This window comes from Misgurnus anguillicaudatus, chromosome 23 (genome assembly GCF_027580225.2).
Source record: "Misgurnus anguillicaudatus chromosome 23, ASM2758022v2, whole genome shotgun sequence".
Taxonomy (NCBI): domain Eukaryota; kingdom Metazoa; phylum Chordata; class Actinopteri; order Cypriniformes; family Cobitidae; genus Misgurnus; species Misgurnus anguillicaudatus.
Window position 1 is genome coordinate 350,151 of NC_073359.2, and position 24,081 is coordinate 374,231.

Genomic DNA, 24,081 nt, shown 5'->3' on the forward strand with positions numbered 1-24,081 from the left:
ATGTGATCACAATGTGTGGGACACAGTAACCACACTGCACACTTACTGTGTGAACATACTACCCATAGAGCAAATGATATACAAAGTTGCTTTATTGCAATAGAACTTGAAATATTAAACCTCGATGACACATGCAGTCTGAAGGACGCACCCGAAATCCTGTCCAGGACGCTTGGAGTGAAAATGGCACGTATGGCCACCCTAGCCGCCGAGACATCAGCATTTAATTGCAAATGATATCTGGCTAAGGACTGTACAGGACTGACCAAAGTGCTGAAAAATAAAAAGAATGCAAGTAATAAAACAATGAGAAATAAAATAATACTAAAACAAGAAAGCAATAAGAGCAATTTAAAGAGCCCCCTTAACAGGGATGTGCAGAGTTACAAAGCTTGGAGTCTAATCTTAAAGGAATAGTCTACCATTTTGCCATATCAATACATAGGCTACCTATCTTTTTCAATGCATGCACTGTACAGCGCGTTGTGAATGTGTTAGCATTTAGCCTAGCCCCATTCATTCCTATGGTACCAAAAAAAAGTTTTATTTTGTGGCACCATACTTACTGGTATAACTCCTCAACACAGACGTTTTACCAGCTGCTTTCATGTTTATTTAGAAAGGGTAGGCAAGTGCCATCTTATTTGTTTACATTCAAACTTTACCTACTTTAGGTGTTTAGTTTTATGAATAGGGTTGTAGTGTAGGCTAAGCTACGAAAGCAGAGAATAAACATGACAATGTAAGCCAGTATTTAGTTATTATAGAAGTAAAAAGTAACTGACTTGATTAAAATATGATGTATAATTTCAGCCATGACAAATGTTGAAACATATATGAACATATTTAAACATGCAACATCAGCTTCATGTTTTTATATATTTTGAAAATATGTATTTAAAATATATGTCAATATATATTTAACAGTGGTTTACACATTTGTGATTATTCTGTTTGGTAAAACGAGACTTGTGACAAGAAATTGAGGTGACTGTGTGCAGGAGATAAACATCTCCAGAAGATGGCAATATAGTGTCACACTGTGAATACAAGCCGCCGTTAAAACCAATGAAGAGAAAAAATTATATCCAGAAGATGGCGCTAATGCCCTACATAAGAGTACGAGGAACCGCCAATAAACACGAAGAAGAAGAAGACGAGCCACGAGCATCAGCCGCTGTGTTTACATCAGTTTTAGCTTCTATTTGTTGAGAGATGAGATGGATGTAATTTTCTGTAAATCAGAAGAAACTGATGAGGGTTTACAGGATGATGAATCTACTGATCAAACCTCCACAGAGTCTCTGGATTCTGTCTGTAACGCTGGAGAACAGGAGCAGATCCTGCAGAACAAACTCAAGATCTGTTCAGTCAAACTCATCGACTGCACGAACCTCATGATGATCAAAACTGAACCTACAGAAATAAAAACTGAACCCACAGAAATAAAAACTGAACCCACAGAAATAAAAACTGAACCCACAGAAATAAAAACTGAAACTACGGAAATAAAAACTGAACCTACAGAAATAAAAACTGAAACTACAGAAATAAAAACTGAACCTACAGAAGAGGAAGATCACACTGAAGATGACAGTTATGATTTTGACGACGATGATCATTTTATTCTTTCCGGTATGTTTCTTCTGTTGTCTTTTCACAATTAATTACCAGCTGTCAAGCGATTAAAATATTAAATCTAAATGAATCGCAAATTAATCAGACATTTTTATCCGTTTTTAAATTTAACTTAATAGGGCTTGGGCGCCGCGTTGCATTCTGGGACGTGGCGGCCATGTTGGTGGCCTCGCGAATGTAATCATACAGCAAGTTGAATGAGGAGAAGCGGCAGAGTTGGGAGAATTAAAAGAAAGGAAAAAGATGTTAAAATCCGGAAAAGTATGTGTAATTTACTGGGATACGTTAAACAGGGAAGCAGGGACCGGTATGTGGACAAAATCGGAACTATTAACGGTTGGGATCCATATGAAAAAAAGAGTCATTTAAGATAACAGCGTGGTTGTTGTAAGAGCACGATTTCACGCCAATCTGTAAGCAAAGTCACGTATGACCTAGCTTCACAACTAGCTTAGTTAATGCAGCAGTTTTTGCTGTCAGCAGAGGGATAGCAACAGAAAGATGAATGTTGAAATGTTCCCGTATTTTGGGCGAGTAAACCGGGACATTTCCCTTATGTTCAATGTTGACTTAAGCTATATAAATTAATATTCAATGTTATACTTCACTGTCGTATATATAAATGTCATTTATATGTCATGTATACACATTACTGAGGGGTTGAGGTTAATGTTTGGTTTCCGATATTGAATAAAACATAATGAAGTTTTCTGTAATCTGTCATTTTTAATGTAAATTACTTTTAATGTGTTACTTTATTATTAATACAGCAACGGTTTACCATGGTTGAAAAAATAACGACAAATTAATCAAATTAAGACACACGATTGAGAGAAAGTATGTATAAACAGAGCGCAGCATGGAGCGCAGCAGTAAAGGAGGCAACCAACATGGCCGCCACGACAAGTAATGACGTCACGACGCCCAAGCCCTATTAACATTTTTTATTAAACAATATTATTAACAAAGTTTTTAATGTTGTAATCAACATGGGTTTGGACAAATAGATGCTTTATGCAAATGTATGTTTAAAGTGGTGTAGTCCAGTGGTTCCCAAACTTTTTCAGCGTGCATTCCTTCGTGACCCCCCCCCCCCCCCCCAAAAAAAAAAAATTGTGACAAAAAACTGTTCTGAAACTCAACATTTTAATAAAAAAACATTAAATTATACAAAAAAGTAGTGCTTTTGGTTAGTAGCCTTATTTTTTTTAGGTTTAATTACAAAGAATTCATGATAAATCAATGTATTTCATAAAATGTCTTAAAACTGGGGCCCCCCTGGCACCATCTCGCGGACCCCCAGTTTGAAAACCACTGGTGTAGTCTACGTGGTACGCAGGACTACGCCGTATACCCACTAGGAATTGTCAAGGATTTCCGTATACCCACAAAAATAGCATGAGGATGCGTAACAGCATTGTTTTGTGACATTTCAAACTTTTAGTCATGATTTAGATGTGAAGCACTGACCATTAGCATGCTACACTTGCTACTTTAGCGGGTTGAAACGGATATACATAGGCTATATATTTGGTGTGTTTGACTTCCTGCCGAACTGCGCGATCCGATAGGCGATAGGCCCCAGTGTTTCCCCTAGGTTTACATCTTTGGGGGGGGGCGGTTGGTTGGGTATGTATATACAGGGGTTAAATTGTGATTTGTTATGTGGGAGCTCTGTGGGGAGGGGTACTTCGAGGGGTAACATGTTTAATCCTGATGACAGCAAAGTCACTGGTGTGTTTCAATGACATTCTGGACTTCTGATAGGATTTGATAAGTTTCAGCTTTAAATCTGTGTCAGAGGTTGACCCAAAATATTTTAAAAAGAGCGCCTTAAATTATGCAAGTCTATGAGTTTGACACCCTATATCCATTTGTTGCACGTGCCATTATGCACAATTGATCAAACGTTGAAGGAAGTTAAAAGAATCAACCTCCTTGAATAATTCTAGGCATAAGATGCTACCCCAAAAGACTTAATTATCAAGAAAAGGTACAACACACAGTACTGTATCAACAACATGTCTTAGAAATTAGCCATAGAGATTCCCTATGCTGGTCAGCAGCTAGTAAAACAATCACTATATGTTTGATTTGTGTAATCAAAATACATTATTTTACTAAACTATACAATGAGTTATATTCAGTGTTATCCAGTTAACATACTGTAATTAGATGAATGACATACATACTTTAGTATTCTATTAAGTTCTCTCAATGTGGGCACCATTCTTACCTCTCTCTCTTTCGCTCTCTCTCTCTCCTCTACAATGTCAAAAGATCCTGCATGCTCGTTCTTGAAGCTGCTCTGAGTTTTTTCGCTTGAGCTGCATATTTTCAACTTGCGCGAAGACGTGTTTAAAGGGAAAAGATCGTGTTTTCGCGGCAATTGCGCCACCCGATTCGCGTCATTCGCAAATTCAGAAATATGACAGCATACAATGTTACTGTTACACAGAGTTACTGCAAAACACGTACGCGGCGCGGGCATGTATAGCATGAGAGAGGGAGACAATGCGCGCGTGTGTGTGGGAAAGTCATGATAAACTCGATCAGTCATCTTCTCTGTCAGTAACATCCGTGACTGTTGATGTTTACGCAGAAAAATAAAGTATACGGAGGCGGACTTTCAAAACACCATCACCAGTTATGGGAGAGAGAGACGCGCGCTGCACAGAGAGAGAGCATGCCCAGTAAATTAAGCCGAACAGTAAAATATAAATGTGCGCACTCAATTGGTTAATTGTAAGTAAACGCGCAAACACTGACAGAATCATGCCATCGTGGAAATAAGATAAATAACATATTACTTGAGGGCTGTTTAGTTTGTTTAATAAAATAACAAATTGTTCTCTGGCACTTCAAAGAAAATCAAATCAAATTTACTTGACCTTCAAGGGGGGCGGGTGGAGCTGTAAGGAGGGCGGGGCGCCCCCCTTATATAATGGTAGGGGAAACACTGCAATTACTGTCTGAATAGAGGTTAAAAGTGAAAGGAGAATTAACCCTCTGGGGTCCGACCATTTTGGGACACTGTCAGAGGTTCTGACATGCTCTTACATTTGGTCTTTTTTCAGTTGCTTTAAAACATAATAATGGCAAGTGTCTCATATCACTGTGTTCAGCACAAACTGGGCTAAAATATTATATGAGCTACATGTATGTACATGTTTGTATTTTTGAGAGAAAAAGGTTTATGCATGGTTTTTAAAAAAGCAAAAATTGTCACTGATATAAGTTCACAAAACCCATACTAAACATGTTTTAACAAGACTTTCCTAAACAGAATCTAGTAGTCTAGAGTTTTTTCTTTAAAATGATGTGAAAATCATCCTGCCTACTCATTCACATAAACCAGTATATTGATTTAGAAATTGTAAGACACTTTTTGTTTAGAGGGGCCGTATGCGAGAAGGATTGATTGACAGCTTGCAAACAAAGGCTCGCATAATGAGCTGCATAATGAGGGAGGAGGGAACTACAGTAAAGAATGTGAGGACAAATGAACATGTTTGTTTGAGGTTTATTAAGAAGTTAACAATATAATCAAAATAGAAATGAAGGTCAGTAGGACCCTATTCAAAAACTTAACTTGTATAAGAAACTGATAAACAACAGAGCTGTAAACTTCATGTGGCTCATGTTACCATACAACTTTATGTCCAAAGAGTGTGAATATGTTTTTCCACTTCATAGTTTACTGATGAGAGGGATGCAGACCTGTAAGAGAGTTATGAACAGCTGTTAGCATAAATTGTCCACAGAATTACCCTTACATACATAACTGATGGGTAAATGATAGCACTTGTAACGGTGGTCGCCTAAACTCAATATACTGTATAAAAAAAACTTGGCCTAGGCGGGTTTCGAACCCGGGTCTACCACATGGCGGCCTAACGCACTACCGCTGCGCCACCATTTGGTCACGTGATTTATGTCTTTCACACACCTAGGTAGACTGGCAAAGGTAAATTTATAATTAAAAAAAAAAAGGCGAGTCTCCGTGTAAACAACGCGGAGCTCATAATAAAACGGTGTCGCGTGTAAAATGCAATGTATGGAATGTGTTGCATGTAAACAATATCATATTACAGCAGACCCCCCCAGTGCAGCATTGCTCTTGCCATGAAGGATACGAAAGTGTCTACTGTACAGCATGTAACAATGAAATCCGCCATTACGTGATCACGCGTACTCGTTTGTAAATAAGCATGTAAACATGGAATCTTACAGCACACACTTAAAAAGACACAGCAGTGCAGCATTACTCAAAGTTGCCATGAAGGATACGAAAGTGAATAACTGTGTCTAACACTGTACAGCAAACAATGAAATCCGCCATTACGTGATCACGCGTAAGTTACTCGTTTGTAAACAATGCGAACGTTTTTCAATCCGAGGCGTGCAGTCTGTTGAGGTTGCTTATGTAGGCTGAACTGCACAAGCCATAACATATTACATGATAGCAAATATAAATGAAGACAATTGACTTACAGTTTCTTCAGGAATATATCCGCCTCCATTGCGCCTTCCATTGTTCTTCTTCTTAGGTAACGTTAAAGATAAACGCTTCTCTTCCTCAATGTCCAGACATAAATGAAGATGTTCCTCACGTGTGTGTATAAAGTTTATAATCCAAACATGCGCTAAAGTCTTTAAATCTTATCAAACATTACGCTTTGCTGGTTTGAACAGCTCGTCTCTTCATTACCATGTCAACAGCGTGTGGGCGTGACCGCATTAGAGATAATGAGCTCAGCCAGGAAAAACGGTACTCTCTTTGCTTCAATGCAGATTATATAAACAGGAAATATTTGTTTTTGATAATAATTAGCTTGTTAAAAGTAGACATTTCAGGCTTTCTTTGGATATGTGTATTATGTTTGTGTGACGAGTATTCGCGGAGTTTCAACTAATTTTTGTAACGTGATTTGAGAGACAGCTGGCGGAGACAGAAATGTCTGAATGAGCACCCTGTTTATTTTCTTTATTTGACAAAAACACAAAGATCTGTTGTTATTGTGAATGTACACTAATTTAAGAGGACCCTTCAGAGTTTCAAATGATGTCAAACATGTAAGTGTTTGATTATTAATGATGGAGTATTTTAAGTTGATTCTGCTATGATAAGGAGAAAACACGTCAAAACGCGTCCCCGCGTTTTTGGACCCCTGGGGGTTTTAACATTTTTATTATGTTTCTTTCCGATGTGAAGAGTGAATCATGTTCGGATGAAGAAATAACGTCTTCAACATCAAAAAAGCGACTGATGGCACAAACGCTTTCCTGCATCACCTGTGAAAAGACATTCAGCTCACAGAGACATTTAGAGAGACATGAGAGAAAACACACAGAACAGAAACTCTTCACCAGATCTGAGATCAGCTTTACTACCTTACAAGAGAAGAAACTTCATTCAGAAGAGCACACAGACAAGAAGAAGAAGAAGATTCACTGTCAGCAGTGTGGGAAGAATTTTGACTACTTATCTTGGCTGAAAAAACACATGAGGACACACAGTGGTGAAAAACCTTTCAACTGCACTGAATGTGGCAAATATTTCAGCACCAAAGAAAATCTTGATTGTCACAAGAGCATTCATACAGGAGAAAAAACATACATGAGATTCAGAAAAAAAGACCACATGAGGAGACACCTGCATTTACACACCAATGAGAGACCGTATCAGTGCAGTCAATGTGACAAATGTTTCAGCACCAAAAGATATCTTGATGTTCATGAGAGAGTTCACACTGGAGAGAAACCTCATCACTGTAGTGTTTGTGGGAAGAGTTTCAGACAACATGGCAATTTAGTGACACACCGGAGAACTCATACAGGTGAAAGACCTTACAAATGCTCTCATTGTGGGAAGACTTTTGCTCGGTTATATTCCTTAAAAATCCATGAGAGAGTTCACAGTGGAGAGAAACCTTACGTCTGCTTTCAATGTGGAAAGAGCTTCTCTACTTCAGCTAATTTAAGTGTTCATCAAAGAGTTCATACTGGGGAAAGTCCTTATCACTGCAGTGTTTGTGGGAAGAGTTTTAATAAACATGACCATTTAGTGTCACACCAGAGAATTCATACAGGTGAAAAACCTTACAAATGCTCTCAGTGTGAGAAGACGTTTGCTCAGCCAGGTAACTTAAAAACCCATGAGAGAATTCACACTGGAGAGAAACCTTACGTCTGCTCTCAGTGTGGAAAGAGCTTCTCTACTTTATCTCGTTTTAGATTTCATTTGAGAGTTCACACTGGAGAGAAACCTCATCACTGTAGTGTTTGTGGGAAGAGTTTTAGTCAACATGGTGGTTTAGTGTCACATCAGAGAAGTCATACAGGTGAAAGACCTTACAAATGCTCTCAGTGTGAGAAGACGTTTGCTCATTCAGGTCACTTAAAAATCCATGAGAGAGTTCACACTGGAGAGAAACCTTACGTCTGCTCTCACTGTGGAAAGAGCTTCATTGATTCAAGTAGTTTGAGAGGTCATGAGAGAATTCATACTGGAGAGAAACCTTATGTTTGCTCTCACTGTGGAAAGAGCTTCATTGATTCAAGTAGTTTGAGAGGTCACGAGAGAGTTCACACTGGTGAAAAACGATACGTTTGCTCTTAATGTGGAAAGAGCTTCTCTGGATTAAATACTTTTAAAGTTCACGAGAGAGTTCACAGTGGGGAGAAACCTCATCAATGTAGTGTTTGTGGGAAGAGTTTCAGTCGAAGTCACCATTTAGTGTCACACCAGAAAACTCATAAAGGTTAAAGACTTTACCAAAACCATGTACTGGATCAGGTTACTTAAAAGCGATGTTAATTTTGACGACAGATTTTTAATTAGTTTTTTAGTCTTTTGACTAAGATGCAATATAGTTTTAGTTATATTTTAGTCATCTGAATTTATCAGCTGAATGGATTCCAAAACTGTAAAAATCTAAATTTAACTCTAGGGTAGCTGGAAAATGAGCATATTTTCAAAAAAAGTGGAGTGTCCCTTTAAGCAGCACGCTTGTGGTAAAATATATGTCCTTAAACAGTGCAGGGGTAAACAATGCAGGGGTAAACGCATAATCCCCTAACGTTATTTTTTGTTATCTTGTGTTTATTTTTTTGGGAACCAAATAATAACGTTATGGAAACGTTCTTTTTAGGTTTTATTTTTGCAACCATACAATAATGTTGCAGGGTGGTTATTTTTAAATAACCTAAAAATAACTTAAACAGAACGTTCTCTAATGGTTATTTTCTGGGTTTTTTTGTTGTTTTTTGAGGAAATGAAGTGAAAGCATAATTAAACCCATTATTCTTTTAGTGTGCAGCAGTTGCGGATGCAGAACGTGACATATGGGTGGGCATGGATTAAGTCTGGGTGGGCCTGAATCTATGGGTGTCACTTTTGAATAAGAAACTATAACAAGTCTATAAAATTCGTCAAAACTTCAGAACACTAATTTAAACAGCATACACACACACCCGAACTGCACGTCACATTTTTGACATTATTGATACTTTAAATTGTAATGCAACGTGACATTTATTAAGCCTTTTTGGTAAAAAAAAAATATTGGGCTCTCATAGCCTACAAAAAAGAACCTGCACACAGTGACAGGATTCAGGAAATATAAATGAACAAAAAAAAAACCTTATACTTTTTTTAAATATCCTATTAAAGTGTTTAAATAAATACGGCTACTAAATGCTTAAAATGAAGCTTCTAACATCATATTCTCTTCATGCAAATCACTAAAAATATATTTTCGTTCTCACATAAGTTAACTTACTAAATAAAGAAAGAAAAAGGCAATTGCTAGAATAATGTTAGACTCTGGGGTTAAACGAAATGACAAATAAATAAACATTTAATATACTTTTTGATGAGCACAAGAGCAAGCCTACTCGTGAAGAGCGGAGCCGAGGAGCGCGCATATCAGACGTGAACGAAAGGAATAATGGATTTAATGCCTTCACTTCATTTCCTGGCAGTTTCACTTGTTAGTGAGGATAGTAATGGCTAACAAGATGACGCCGAATTACATACAACATAATTACCTAACTAAATCTGAGAGAATGCAAACACATTACAATATTTTTTCCTCCGCCCGACGGCTAAGGCGCATCATTTTTTTTTAGCCCGACAGGAATTCGCCATAGCCCGTAATGGACGTCGGGCAAGCGATTTTGCGAGGTTTGTTTTGTAGAAAGACTTTCTTTAAAGTGAATTTCGTTTTGTATAAATTGTATCTTAATATGAATCAATGTTTGATCAAACAATTGCCTCGATTTAATAAATAAGAAGCAAACCAAGAACGTCTGTGGTGTGGATTGAAGTGAACCCACTATATTTCCGCAGCCTACGTCTTTCTGCTTTAATGCATTTCTTAAATTAATGTCTCAATTACACAGTAGGCTTATAGGTTGTTATGATAGGCTATTTGTTGCTTAAAAGCAATAGGCTATATTGTATAAAGTGTAGCAATAAACGTGGCGTGACTTATAGTGCTGCTATATCGCTATATCAAACAACATCACTATGATCAGATGTTTTCTTTCTATTTTTTACCCCGCTGTCATATTTGTTGTGTGTTTATGTTATTGAGAGGAAAGCGCGCACCACATATTTATAACGTGTTGTTATTCAAAATACGTTTTCTACTTGCTTGCAAAAAAAGTTCTCAAAGTGATCATGGCTGAAAGCTGCTCGGGAATATTTCATTATAACGCAACATTCAACTGCTTTAATAGTTTTTAAATAGTTATCAGGCTTACTTATAATTTTACTGTTTTTAACATAACATGCAATAGATAAATTACACCACATAAAGTAGTATACATGTCTAACTATACAGAGTAGTATTTTTTACATTTCTGATTGGGCGGGCCAGCTGTCAATAGGCCCGCCCATAGCTCCGCGCCTGGTTTGCAGGTATGATGTGCTTGAGCTCCTCTGCACGCGCTTACCCCGTGCTCTTCGGGACTACCCACTTTCTGGCATGCAGCAAAAACCGCGAAAAATATAATATGAGTGATTTCCAATCGATTTGAGAATGTGCGGATAATACGATGTTAGAAACTTTTCATTGTTGTATAAAGGGTTCTTTTAAACTAATTAAAGTGAATGAAATGTTTATTTATTTGTCATTTCGTTTTTCCTTTAGAGTCAACTTATTCTAGCGCTTTCTTTTTTTCTTCATTAGTAAGGATGGTAACGAAATGTGAAAACGAAAATATATTTCAATGATTTCCATGAAGAGATTATGATGTTAAAACTTTTGATAGTAAAAACTGAAAGCTATGCGGCTAACGTTAAACTGATCTGTTAACCTAAAGTGAATGAGATGTTTATTCATTTGTCAATACGTTTTATCTCAGTCTAACATTCTAGCGATTTCTTTTTTTTTTCTTCATTTAGTAATTTACGTGAGAATTAAAATATACTTTGATTCCCGTCTATATGAAGAGATGATGTTGTTAATTGTTGTAACTTAATAATGGAGATGCGGCTAACTGCTGTGGTAAGATGTTAACCTAAAGTAAATGAAATGTTTATTCATTTTAAATAAATATCTGTTTTAAGTCTTCTTTATCGTGTTGAAGTCACTACAGTTATTTATATATTTGATTAAATACAATGTGTAATGTGTTGAGGTATTTTTATTTAAAATAATCTGTGTTATAATACATGTTAGTTTATAATATTTCAATAGACATTTTTTTCCAGTAATAGAATAATTAAATTATTATAGAGTTTGTATTAAATCTATTGTTTTATTCCTCCATAGAAATATGTTTTACTTATTTTAGATAGATATGATCAATAAAAACACAACACTTATAGACTATATTACTAATTACTAATATTACTAAACGATCCAAAGGGCTAAGGTCTCGGACGTATGGCGCCCGAGCTACGGCCGTTTAAAGGTCCGGCGGTGGTGGTCCGTATCTCGGCCGGTGTTAGGGTTTGAGAGACGCGGGTTGGCTCGTCTGAAAGGTCCCCTCCGGTGGAGTAAACGATCCAAAGGGCTAAGGTCTCGGACGTATGGCGCCCGAGCTACGGCCGTTTAAAGGTCATGTAGATCATTGAAATGTCAGTAGATGGCGGTAATATTTGGATTATGCATGCGATCCGCTTAGAAAGAGGAGGAAGAAGTAGTCAAGAAGATTCACTTCCGGTCTTTGAAACTGCAGCATTGATCATAGATATCATATAGAAGACTAGATGCCCTATTGTCCCTTACGAAAAGTAACCATGGTTTTACTACAGTTAAGACCAAAAAACCATGGTTACTGTAGTAAAATTACCACAAAATAACCATGGTTTGTTTAGGCAACCATGGTTTTCAAAAACCATAGTAAAACCATGGGTTTTCTCATAGTAATCAATTGACCAAAAAAAACATGGTTACTACACTTTTACCACAAAAAAAAAACAATTAATTTTCGTAAGGGGTCAGCTGGGGACTGAGAAATACGGCGGCCATCTTAAACCGGTCGTTCTCGTTTCGTTGTATGGCAGCAGATAAGATGCCAGAGCACTGTGGAGCATTTTCCTGTTCTAATCGGCAGACCATCGCAAATAGAGCTCGGAGGATTATTTTCACAAGTACTTTTTAACATTGCGGTACTATTTGTTGTATTTTGTGAATAGAATATTACCAGAAAATTGAGAAAGAGCCAGGATTATTGATTTTACTGTACTGAAATCGTAGCCAGCTAATGTTCGCTAGGCTATGTTTACTGCACCAGCCGCTGTTCACCCTGCAAGGAGAGGTGGGGTAAAGTAAAGTAATAATTACACGAGTTTCTCTGTTGTGAGCAGGGCTCTCAAGTCTCACGCATTCACCGTGAGACTCACGCATTTCAGTCAGTTCACACGCTCACACGCCACACCTTGTATTTCTCACGCTGAAAAAATAAGAAAACTTTTCCCACTCTATACAATTAATGAACGAGGCACAGGAGAGAAGTTCTCTGCCGAGTTCATATCTGTCGAGCCGCGGACACGGTCACACTAGACATCCTGATATAATTGTCACCTACCAGCCAATCAGAAATCAGAATTTGTTGTTTCTGGGTAAATTTCGTGATCCTGCTGCAAGCACATTCGTTACTAGGCAACATAGATTCTCACGTCACACAGACGAAGTGGCAGTTGAAAGAGAAGAATCCGATGAAAGCGGTAGGTAACGCATTCTTTTTTATAGCAATTTGATTTTATGATTCTTGGATGACAACACAAAAATGTGATCAAAGATAATAAAAACTGTTGTTGGGAAATATAGCCGAGGTAAATTATTATTGATTAAAAAAATCGAACTGCTTTGCAATCAGAATTAGCTTTAACTTTAGGAAAGTACTAAACACTAGAGGCTACCTGAAACAATCCCAGGTGAAAAATATTATAGGAAATACTATAGTGTTTTTGAACCATACTAATAGTATAGTAAATTTTAGTATATTATAGTATTTACAACACTTTGTTAATGATTGCTACAGCATACTCTGTATTAACTATAGTAGTGAACTGATAAACTGTAATAAATACTCTAACGTTAGTATTCTTTAGTTTATACTACAGTAATCTGTAGTGTATATTCTAGTATATTATACCCTATAGTTGTAGACAATGTAGTACAGTATTGGATAAAGTAATACGTTTATATTACTATAGTTGATGTTATCACAGCAACTATAGAATTACCACAACAAATTAATTCAAGTACATTACTATAGTATGGGTCAAAAACACTATAGTATTTACTATAAATTACTATAGTATTTTTTCCACCTGGGAATGGAAAGGACAAGATATTTCATTTTCATTTATTTCATTATTTTCAAATTATACTTTATTCATACTCTTTTTAGCTATTCAGCTATACTCTGGCTTTTATTTTAGTAATGTTTATATCCTGCCAATGTATACATTAATCATTGCATTTATCTGTTTAAAAGATGTCACACAAACACACCTTGTATTGTAAGTATGCTCAGGGCAAGTTCTGCAATGTTGCTGTTCAGTTGGCTCATTTGGGGCAATTTTTTATATATTTGTATTTTTGAAATAAAACAATGTATTTAATTTCTATGACTTTGTCTTTAATTAGATTTCCCAACTGTTATAATTTCTATTTGTGCTAATCAATTATAAACAATATATTAAATTTAACTGCTACCAAAAACCTGAGAGAATTGGTTGGGGCCGAGGGGTCGCTGCTGCAAATATTTAAGTGGCTCCTCCCCTAACAGATGAAATCTCACTCCAAACTTTTGATAAAACTTGAGAGCCCTGGTTGTGAGTATTGTGTAAGGCGCTATATAAATGTGTAGCCTATTATTATTATTATTATTATTATTATTATTATTATTATAAGGTGCTGTGAGCTGCGTGATCCGCCGAGCTTTAAAAAGCTAAGATGTCAACAGTCATGCACGTTGTGCGGGAGGATCTGGAACAGAGGATGTTTTCCTTCGTAGGGAGGACATTGAGGAGACTCGGTTTGGAATCGACAACTATCAGTCTGACTCGTTGTCGTTGGTTGTGTCTGTGTTTTTAAAGATAAGGCTCCACCATGTTGCCAAACTACAGAAAGGGAGCACGGGAAAGAAGCTCTGCAAAACAGTCCTCTTTCAGGGGTGTGTGTGTTTGTGTGTGTGGGGAGGGGGGGGGGTTACAAATCATTTTAAATTGTTTCTTCACCTTATTAAAAAGTCTTATTTTACTGCAACTATCTGTTTCTGCATCTTTGTCATATTTATAGTGTGTGATTTATAAAATATTTTATATCCTACATCACATATTTTGATTTTGGACTCACTTTATATCTTATATCAGAATATTTTATTACTGTTTAATGAATATTCATTCATTACTAGTGTCACACTGTGAACACAAGCCGCCCTTAAAACCAATGACGAGAAAAAAATATATCCAGAAGATGGCGCTAATGCTCTACATAAGAGTACGAGGAACCGCCAATAAACACGAAGAAGAAGAAGAAGAAGAGGAAGAGGAAGAGACACGAGCATCAGCCGCTGTGTTTACATCAGTTTTAGCTTCTATTTGTTGAGAGATGAGATGGATGTGATGTTCTGTAAATCAGAAGAAACTGATGAGGGTTTACAGGATGATGAATCTACTGATCAAACCTCCACAGAGTCTCTGGATTCTGTCTGTAACGCTGGAGAACAGCAGCAGATCCTGCAGACCAAACTCAACATGTGTTCAGTCAAACTCATCGACTGCACGAACCTCATGATGAAGATCAAAACTGAACCTACAGAAATAAAAACTGAACCCACAGAAATAAAAACTGAACCCACGGAAATAAAAACGGAAACTACAGAAATAAAAACTGAAACTACGGAAATAAAAACTGAACCTACAGAAGAGGAAGATCACACTGATGAAGATGACAGTTATGACTTTGACGACGACAATCATTTTATTTTTTCCGGTATGTTTCTTCTGTTGTCTTTTCACAATTAATTAATTAATAAATACTAGCCGTCAAGCGGTTAAAATATTAAATCTAAATTAATCGCAAATTATTCAGACTTTTTATCTGTTTTAAAAATGTACGTTAATTAACAATTTTTTAATTAAATAACATTAATTAACAAAGTTTTAATGTTCTAATCAACATGGGTGTGGACAAATATATGCTTCATGCAAATGTATATTTAAACCATTTTCGACAGAACCATCAGCCATTGTTTTGTATATGAGTTTTCTTTTTCTGAAGAACACCCTTTTCTTTCTTCATTTCTGTTTGCTGCTGCATTATTTGTGACCCGTGCTGGAGTCAGTAATAAGCATATTCTCAAAAATGAGTTATTTATATTTTGACATTCTCAATTAACAAACTTCAACAATGATTAAACATGACAGAACTACACCTCTTTGAAGTTGACAGAGTGTAAGTTCGGATTTCCTCAGGCGACGTCCGAAGTAAAAACATTATAAAAACATTACAAAATAAAGTAATGACTTTCGAGTGTTAAATGGCCAGTATTTTGTTATTCTTGAGCCCATAGACAAGGTCTTTGTGTCATTTTAAAGGATTTTTCAATCTCTTTTTATTCTGAATAACTAATTTTAGCATTTAACCATGTTGAAAATTTTACTCGCATAGTCCAAATTCACCACATACATACCTTCAACTAACTGGTAAAACTACTAGATTTGGCACACACAAAAAGTCAAAAACAATATCAATATATAAAAAGTTCGGTTCCAAAACGAAATAAATCCATTTGATTAATTTCGGTAAAAAGCGTGTTTTCTGTACCAAGAATGTGACAAGATGAAAACCACTATTTTCTGTTACAAACGTTCACATTGCATCTTTAGGTTATAAAAATATACAAAATTAAAATCCATAATTTTATTGTCAAAGATTTATTATAAAACGAATTATTTTTTCCACAAAAATTATTTATCCATGCCATTAAAGTATTATTTTGTTTTTGTTTGTTTGTTGTTCACTAATTAGCCTACAAGATGATTCAAACTAAGATTCCGTGTATTCAACGTGCCGCCATTGTTTGTTTTTAATGTGTGCGCTGTGATTTGTTGAGCAGATTTATTGCATTCTGCAGAAAAGGAGGAGTGGCGTTTATTGCGTTTTTGGGGAAAATTGAGAAAATATGACAGAAAAACATGGCGGATATTGTGTAAAATTAAAAATTTACTTTTAAATACTGACCTGATAATAATGATTTTGGCGGTAACTCGTTTGAGTCTTGTCGCTCTTGATAATTATTTTAACATCAAGCAAGTGCTGCACTTTATTTTCTAATTCCTGCATGTTTTAAAACCGAAACCAAAATGTCAGATGGATGGACGGGCATCATTTTTATTACGGTACTCATAAAACGTAAAAATACGTTTAAAGATGAATAAAAAGATAATTTTAGATGTTTAATGACTATTAGAGCATTGGATTCGCTAGACTAGAGCTTAATGTTTTATTTATAGGAAAACCTCAGACTCATTTAGACAGCAGGGGTCTTCAACATTTTTAAGGGCATGCAGTGACCCCCTGATATTAAATGTGTAAAACAGCAATATTTAAGAAGCAGTAAGGTAAGCGGGTTTATTGTATTATTCACAACGCAAAGTGGAGTAAAGTACAACTATTGACGAATCAGAATCCAGAACTGGAACTGTTTTATAAATAGAAACAAACCATAGAGCCATATGTTAAAACACTGCATGATTATGCTGTTGTTGTACATGTGTACATTGTTGTATTGTAGAGTTAAATTAATTATTTTTAGGTACTTGCCGTGAAATACATTTTCATGTTACTGTTAGATGGACAATCCAGCTTTCAGTTTATAAAGATGAGTGAATATAGTTCAAGTTCAAATTATTTATTTGTCAATGGAGCAATTTATTGTGCAACAGATAGTAACAAATCACAACAATACCAATACAAAAATTGCCTACCATGCAGGCATGGTTAAAATAATAAAAACAAACCATCAATAAATAGTAAATCACCAAGTTATAGAACTGAGAAGCAGAATGGCTGCAGGCACAAAAGAGTGTTTATATCTGTTGGTTGAGTTTAACGTGTAATCCCGATCGCAACATCTGAAATTCAACCCTCTAAGGGATGAGAATAATTTAAGAGGGTAGGTTCAACCCTTCTTAACTGATGATGGTGAATGGCACAAAGACTGTCTAATCTAGTGGGTCAGTGTTTAAAATGCATAAAATGCTACATCCAAAAGCCAGAGGGCGCTCTCAAACTCAATATGCGCTGTAGACGACAAACCATAGACATGGAGCTATGACACACAGCTCCAGGAAGTGACTTAGACATATATTTATATCGCTGTTCTTCTAACCTTTTCAGGTATTTTCATGATAATTAAGAATATGTATAATAATTATGTTTGACGAGTGTTACTTTTTCACGTTTTTATTTTATAAACCACTCAAACTAACAGTGACTTCAAATTAATAAGGACTTACTGTTCAAAAGTTATCGTCCAGGTATTATCAACATTTATCGGTGCACCCCTAATAATAAATGATAAAAACCGTGAAGCGTGTGACCACCATACAGTGATATTCAGTGGTCTATATTGATGTGCAGAATGACTTTTGCAGTGACCCTGTTTTATAAAATCAGAGATGTGAATTTGGACAGGAATTAAATTACCACATGACCTTGGTGGCCAGGAAGTTTATACAGATGGTTGGAGGAAAACGATGACATTCTGGATTTGGATGCAATAAAATCATCGACTACCCCTTATAAATGTTGAAAAAACTTACGTTCCAATGAGAAACAATTACTGTCTGAATAGAGGTTAAAAGTGAAAAGAGAATTTTAATTTTTATTATGTTTCTTTCAGATGTGAATCGTGAATCATGTTCTGATGGAGAAACGTCCTCAACATCAAAAGAGCGACGGACAGCACAAACTCTTTCCTGCATCACCTGTGGAAAGACATTCAGCTCACAGAGACATTTAGAGAGACATGAGAGAAAACACACAGAACAGAAACACTTCACCAGATCTGAGATCAGCTTTACTACCTTACAAGAGAAGAAACTTCATTCAGAAGAGCACACAGACAAGAAGAAGAAGAAGAAGAAGAAGAAGAAGAAGAAGAAGTTGTTTCATTGTCAGCAGTGTGGGAAGGTTTATGTCTCTTCTTCTAAGCTGAACATTCACATGAGGACACACAGTGGTGAAAAACCTTTCAACTGCAGCGAGTGTGGCAAATATTTCAGCACCAAAGAAAATCTTGATTGTCACAAGAGCATTCATACAGGAGAAAAAACATACATGAGATTCAGAAAAAAAGACCACATGAGGAGACACCTGCATTTACACACCAATGAGAGACCGTATCAGTGCAGTCAATGTGACAAATGTTTCAGCACCAAAAGATATCTTGATGTTCATCAGAGAGTTCACACTGGAGAGAAACCTCATCACTGTAGTGTTTGTGGAAAGAGTTTTAATAAACATGACCATTTAGTGTCACACCAGAGAATTCATACAGGTGAAAGACCTTACAAATGCTCTCAGTGTGAGAAGACGTTTGCTCAGCCAGGTAACTTAAAAATCCATGAGAGAGTTCACACTGGAGAGAAACCTTACGTCTGCTCTCAGTGTGGAAAGAGCTTCTCTGATCCATCTCATTTGAGAGGTCATCAGAGAGTTCATACTGGAGAGAAACCTCATCACTGCAGTGTTTGTGGGAAGAGTTTCGGACAACATGTCAATTTAGTTTCACACCAGAGAACTCATACAGGTGAAAAACCTTATAAATGCTCTCAGTGTGAGAAGACGTTTACCCAGTCAGGTTCCTTAAAAATCCATGAGAGAAGTCACACTGGAGAGAAACCTTACTTCTGCTCTGAATGTGGAAAGAACTTCACTACTTCATCTCATTTGAGAGGTCATAAGAGAGTTCACACGGGAGAGAAACCTCATCACTGTAGTGTTTGTGGGAAGAGTTTTAGTCAACATGGTGGTTTAGTGTCACACCAGAGAACTCATACTGGTGAAAAACCTTACAAATGCTCTCAGTGTAAGAAGACGTTTGCTCATTCAGGTCACTTAAAAATCCATGTGAGAGTTCACACTGGAGAGAAACCTTATGTTTGCTCTCACTGTGGAAAGAGCTTCTCTACTTCAAGTAGTTTGAGAGGTCACGAGAGAGTTCACACTGGTGAAAAACCATACGTTTGCTCTTAATGTGGAAAGAGCTTCTCTGGATTAAATACTTTTAAAGTTCACGAGAGAGTTCACAGTGGGGAGAAACCTCATCACTGTAGTGTTTGTGGGAAGAGTTTCAGTCGAAGTCACCATTTAGTGTCACACCAGAAAACTCATTAAGGTTAAAGACTTTACCAAAGCCATGTACTGGATCAGGTTACTTAAAAGCGATGTTAATTTTGACAACAGATTTTGAATTAGTTTTTTAGTCTTTTGACTAAGATGCAATATAGTTTTAGTCATATTTTAGTCATCTGAATTGATCAGCTGAATGGATTCCAAAACGCTAAAAATCTAAATTTAACTCTAGGGTAGCTGGAAAATGAGCATATTTTCAAAAAAAAGTGGAATGTCCCTTTAAGCAGCACGCTTGTGGTAAAATAATAGCAGTACAATGTGACAAACCAGAATGATCAAGGTTTTTAGTGTATTTTTTGTTGCTGCGTGGCGGGCAAGTTGCCAGTGGGTTCAGTGGATTCTCGGAGGGCAGGCGAGACCCGGCGTTCATGGTGTGCGCGCTCTTGGGGCTGTGCAATTGGGGTATTAGTTGAATTAGTTGAAAGGGGTGTGTTCAAAAAATAGCAGTGTGGCATTCAATCACTGAGGTCATCAATTTTGTGAAGAAACAGGTGTGAATCAGGCGGCCCTATTTAAGGATGAAGCCAACACTTGTTGAACATGCATTTGAAAGCTGAGGAAAATGGGTCGTTCAAGACATTATTCAGAAAAACAGCGTACTTTGATTAAAAGGTTGATTGGAGAGGGGAAAACCTATAAAGAGGGGCAAAAAATTATAGGCTGTTCAGCTAAAATGATCTCCAATGCCTTAAAATGGAGAGCAAAACCAGAGAGACGTGGAAGAAAACGGAAGGCAACCATCAAAATGGATAGAAGAAAAACCAGAATGGCAAAGGCTCAGCCAATGATCACCTCCAGGATGATCAAAGACAGTCTGGAGTTACCTGTAAGTACTGTGACAGTTAGAAGACGTCTGTGTGAAGCTAATCTATTTTCAAGAATCCCCCGCAAAGTCCCTCTGTTAAAAAAAGGCATGTGCAGAAGAGGTTACAATTTGCCAAAGAACACATCAACTGGCCTAAAGAGAAATGGAGGAACATTTTGTGGACTGATGAGAGTAAAATTGTTCTTTTTGGGTCCAAGGGCCACAGGCAGTTTGTGAGATGACCCCCAAACTCTGAATTCAAGCCACAGTACACAGTGAAGACAGTGAAGCATGGAGCATGATATGGGCATGTTTCTCCTACTATGGTGTTGGGCCTGTTTATCGCATACCAGGGATCATGGATCAGTTTGCATATGTTAAAATACTTGAAGAGGTCATGTTGCCCTATGCTGAAAAGGACATGCCCTTGAAATGGTTGTTTCAACAAGACAATAACCCAAAACACACTAGTAAATGGGCAAAGTCTTGGTTCCAAACCAACAAAATTAATGTTATGGAGTGGCCAGCCCAATCTCCAGACCTTAATCCAATTGAGAACTTGTGGGGTGATATCAAAAATGCTGTTTCTGAAGCAAAACCAAGAAATGTGAATGAATTGTGGAATGTTGTTAAAGAATCATGGAGTGGAATAACAGCTGAGAGGTGCCACAAGTTGGTTGACTCCATGCCACACAGATGTCAAGCAGTTTTAAAAAACTGTGGTCATACAACTAAATATTAGTTTAGTGATTCACAGGATTGCTAAATCCCAGAAAAAAAAGTTTGTACAAAATAGTTTTGAGTTTGTACAGTCAAAGGTAGACACTGCTATTTTTTTGAACACACCCCTTTCAACGAATTGCCCAATTGCACAGCCTTGGGAGCGTGCGTGTCGTGGGTGCTGGGTCTCATTTGTTTTCTGGGAGTCTGCTGGGCCTGCTGGTGGCTTGTTTGCCATGTAGCAATGGGGAGTATACTGAGAACCTTGATTGTTCTGGTTGGTCACATTGTACTGCTATTATTTTGAACAATACTGTATATGTCCTTAAACAGTGCAGGGGTAAACAATGCTGGGGTAAACGCATAATCCCCTAACGTTATTTTTTTGTTATCTTGTGTTTATTTTTTTGGGAACCAAATAATAACGTTATGGAAACGTTCTTTTTAGGTTTTATTTTTGCAACCATACAATAATGCTGCAGGGTGGTTATTTTTAAATAACCTAAAAATAACTTAATCAGAACGTTCTCTAATGGTTATTTTCTGGTTATTTTTGGAACCATAAAATAACTTTCCCATAACGTTGCAGGGTGGTTTTTTTTTTTTTTGAGGAAATGAAGTGATAATTAAACCCATTATTCTTTTAGTGTGCAGGTATGATGTGCTTGAGCTCCTCTGCACGCTCTTACCCCGCGCTCTTCGGGACTACCCTGTTTTGGCATGCAGCAAAAACCGCGAAAAATATAATATGAGTGATTTCCAATCGATTGGAGAATGTGCGGATAATATGATGTTAGAAACTTTTCATTGTTGTATAAAGGGTTATTTTAAACTAATTAAAGTGAATGAAATGTTTATTTATTTGTCATTTCGTTTTTACTTCTAGCGCTTTCTTTTTTTTCTTCATAAGGATGGTAACGAAATGTGAAAACGAAAATATATTTCAATGATTTCCATGAAAAGAATATGATGTTAAAACTTTTGATAGTAGTAAAAACTGAAAATGCGGCTAACGTTAAACTGATCTGTTAACCTAAAGTGAATGAGATGTTTATTCATTTGTCAATACGTTTTATCTCAGTCTAACATTCTAGCGATTTCTTTTTTTTTTCTTCATTTAGTAATTTACGTGAGAATTAAAATATACTTTGATTCCCGTCTATAGGAAGAGATGATGTTGTTAATTGTTGTAACTTAATAATGGAGATGCGGCTAACTGCTGTGGTAAGATGTTAACCTAAAGTAAATGAAATGTTTATTCATTTTAAATAAATATCTGTTTTAAGTCTTCTTTATCGTGTTGAAGTCACTACAGTTTTTTATATATTCGATTAAATACAATGTGTAATGTGTTGAGGTATGTTTATTTAAAATAATCTGTGTTATAATACATGTTAGTTTATAATAGACATTTTTTTCCAGTAATAGAATAATTAAATTATTATAGAGTTTGTATTAAATCTATTGTTTTATTCCTCCATAGAAATATGTTTTACTTATTTTAGATAGATATGATCAATAAAAACACAACACTTATAGACTATATTACTAATATACATGCAGTACTTTAGTAAGTCATACTTATTCACTGCGGCTGAGTTTTTCCTTACGAAAATTAACCATGTTATTTTTGGGGTAAAAGTGTAGTAACCATGTTTTTTGTGTGTGTATTGAACAGCAAAACTATATGGTTTTGCTACAGTAACCATGTAACTATGGTTCTTGAAAACCATGGTTGTTGTGGTAACCATGTTTTTTTCTAACTGTAGTTAAAGCATGGTTAATTTTCGAGGGTTGAGCTCTGTTTGCTCTTTCAGTGGGTGCACGGAGCAGCCGCAACACCTTGGCATGTAGATCATTGAAATGTCAGTAGATGGCGGTAATATTTGGATTATGCATGCGATCCGCTTAGAAAGAAGAGGAAGAAGTAGTCAAGAAGATTCACTTCCGGTCTTTGAAACTGCAGCATTGATCATAGATATCATATAGAAGACTAGATGCCCTATTGTCCCTTACGAAAATTAACCATGGTTTTACTACAGTTAAGACCAAAAAACCATGGTTACTGTAGTAAAATTACCACAAAATAATCATGGTTTGTTTAGGCAACCATGGTTTTCAAAAACCATAGTAAAACCATGGGTTTGCTCATAGTAATCAATTGACCAAAAAAACATGGTTACTACACTTTTACCACAAAAAAAACCAATTAATTTTCGTAAGGGGTCAGCTGGGGACTGAGAAATACGGCGGCCATCTTAAACCGGTCGTTCTCGTTTCGTTGCATGGCAGCAGATAAGATGCCAGAGCACTGTGGAGCATTTTCCTGTTCTAATCGGCAGACCCAGTGCTTTAAGTGGGCCGGAACGCCCCGGTACTCAGTAGCTACCGCCACTTCCAAAAATAGCTCTTGAGCGTACCACCACCTCTCCGTGCACCCAGAACGTGCTTTTAGCGTACCGGAACGCTCATTTGCACATCTGTTTAAAAATCAGAGGTTTAATTTAATCCTTTGGCTGCGCTGCGGCTTTTCAGAGCACCCTTGATGATGTACGCTTCCTAATTCGTCCCACCGAGAGCAGAGACTACATTACCCATACACCCTTGCGTTTACAAGTTAAAAGCGCATGCGTCGGCCAGTCATGTGCCGCGTCCGAAAACTCAAGGCAGTGACTCGTTGCCTCGCTGCCTCATGAGGAAATGACTTCGGAGGCATGAAGGTAGCTCAGAGAAAGACTTTCGGACACACTTCTAAGGCAGCGTGTTTGAAATTTAAACAGAGAGCGCCTTTGTGATAACTAATCACATATTTGAAAACTACAATACTAATTTCTCGCTAGAAATGCAATTAAAAGGTGTAAAAAGTGAAAATATACCTTTATTTACACTAAATTGGTGGTCCAGTCGCGTCCTTGGCCGCCATTTTATTTTTTCGAACTCGACCGGACTCAACCAATCACATTCTTAATGTACGTCCACACATAGGTATCTCAGGAGACAGGAAGTAAACCAAACATTGAATTCGGACAT

The 24,081-nt window shown here is 36.8% G+C and overlaps 2 protein-coding genes and 1 long non-coding RNA gene across 3 annotated transcripts; 2 read left to right on the forward strand and 1 right to left on the reverse strand.

Moving 5' to 3' along the window:
* Positions 1–1,036: 1,036 nt before the first annotated feature.
* On the forward strand, positions 1,037–22,342 carry LOC141349170 (uncharacterized). The gene is made up of 2 exons (XM_073861663.1): positions 1,037–1,635; positions 18,013–22,342. Exons 1-2 carry the CDS (start codon positions 1,221–1,223, stop codon positions 19,365–19,367), a joined length of 1,770 nt encoding a protein of 589 aa, XP_073717764.1. The 5' UTR covers positions 1,037–1,220; the 3' UTR covers positions 19,368–22,342.
* On the reverse strand, positions 5,146–6,440 carry LOC141359362 (uncharacterized). Its single transcript, XR_012365804.1, has 2 exons — positions 6,133–6,440; positions 5,146–5,358 (listed from the first exon to the last, which is right to left on the reverse strand). It is a non-coding gene; the product is annotated as an uncharacterized lncRNA (long non-coding RNA).
* Positions 6,843–9,753, forward strand: LOC141359357 (uncharacterized). Its single transcript, XM_073861672.1, has one exon. The coding sequence runs from the start codon at positions 6,908–6,910 to the stop codon at positions 8,258–8,260; it is 1,353 nt and encodes a 450-aa protein (XP_073717773.1). The 5' UTR covers positions 6,843–6,907; the 3' UTR covers positions 8,261–9,753.
* Positions 22,343–24,081: the final 1,739 nt, after the last annotated feature.

What these genes read in the sequence shown, in the direction of transcription:
- LOC141359357 (XM_073861672.1), top strand. Translation starts at nt 6,908, where the DNA reads ATGGCACAAACGCTTTCCTGCATCACCTGTGAAAAGACATTCAGCTCA.
- LOC141349170 (XM_073861663.1), top strand. Translation starts at nt 1,221, where the DNA reads ATGGATGTAATTTTCTGTAAATCAGAAGAAACTGATGAGGGTTTACAG. An exon ending in TGATCATTTTATTCTTTCCG is followed by an intron (nt 1,636 to 18,012) that starts GTATGTTTCTTC and finishes TGTTTCTTTCAG; the next exon opens with ATGTGAATCGTGAATCATGT.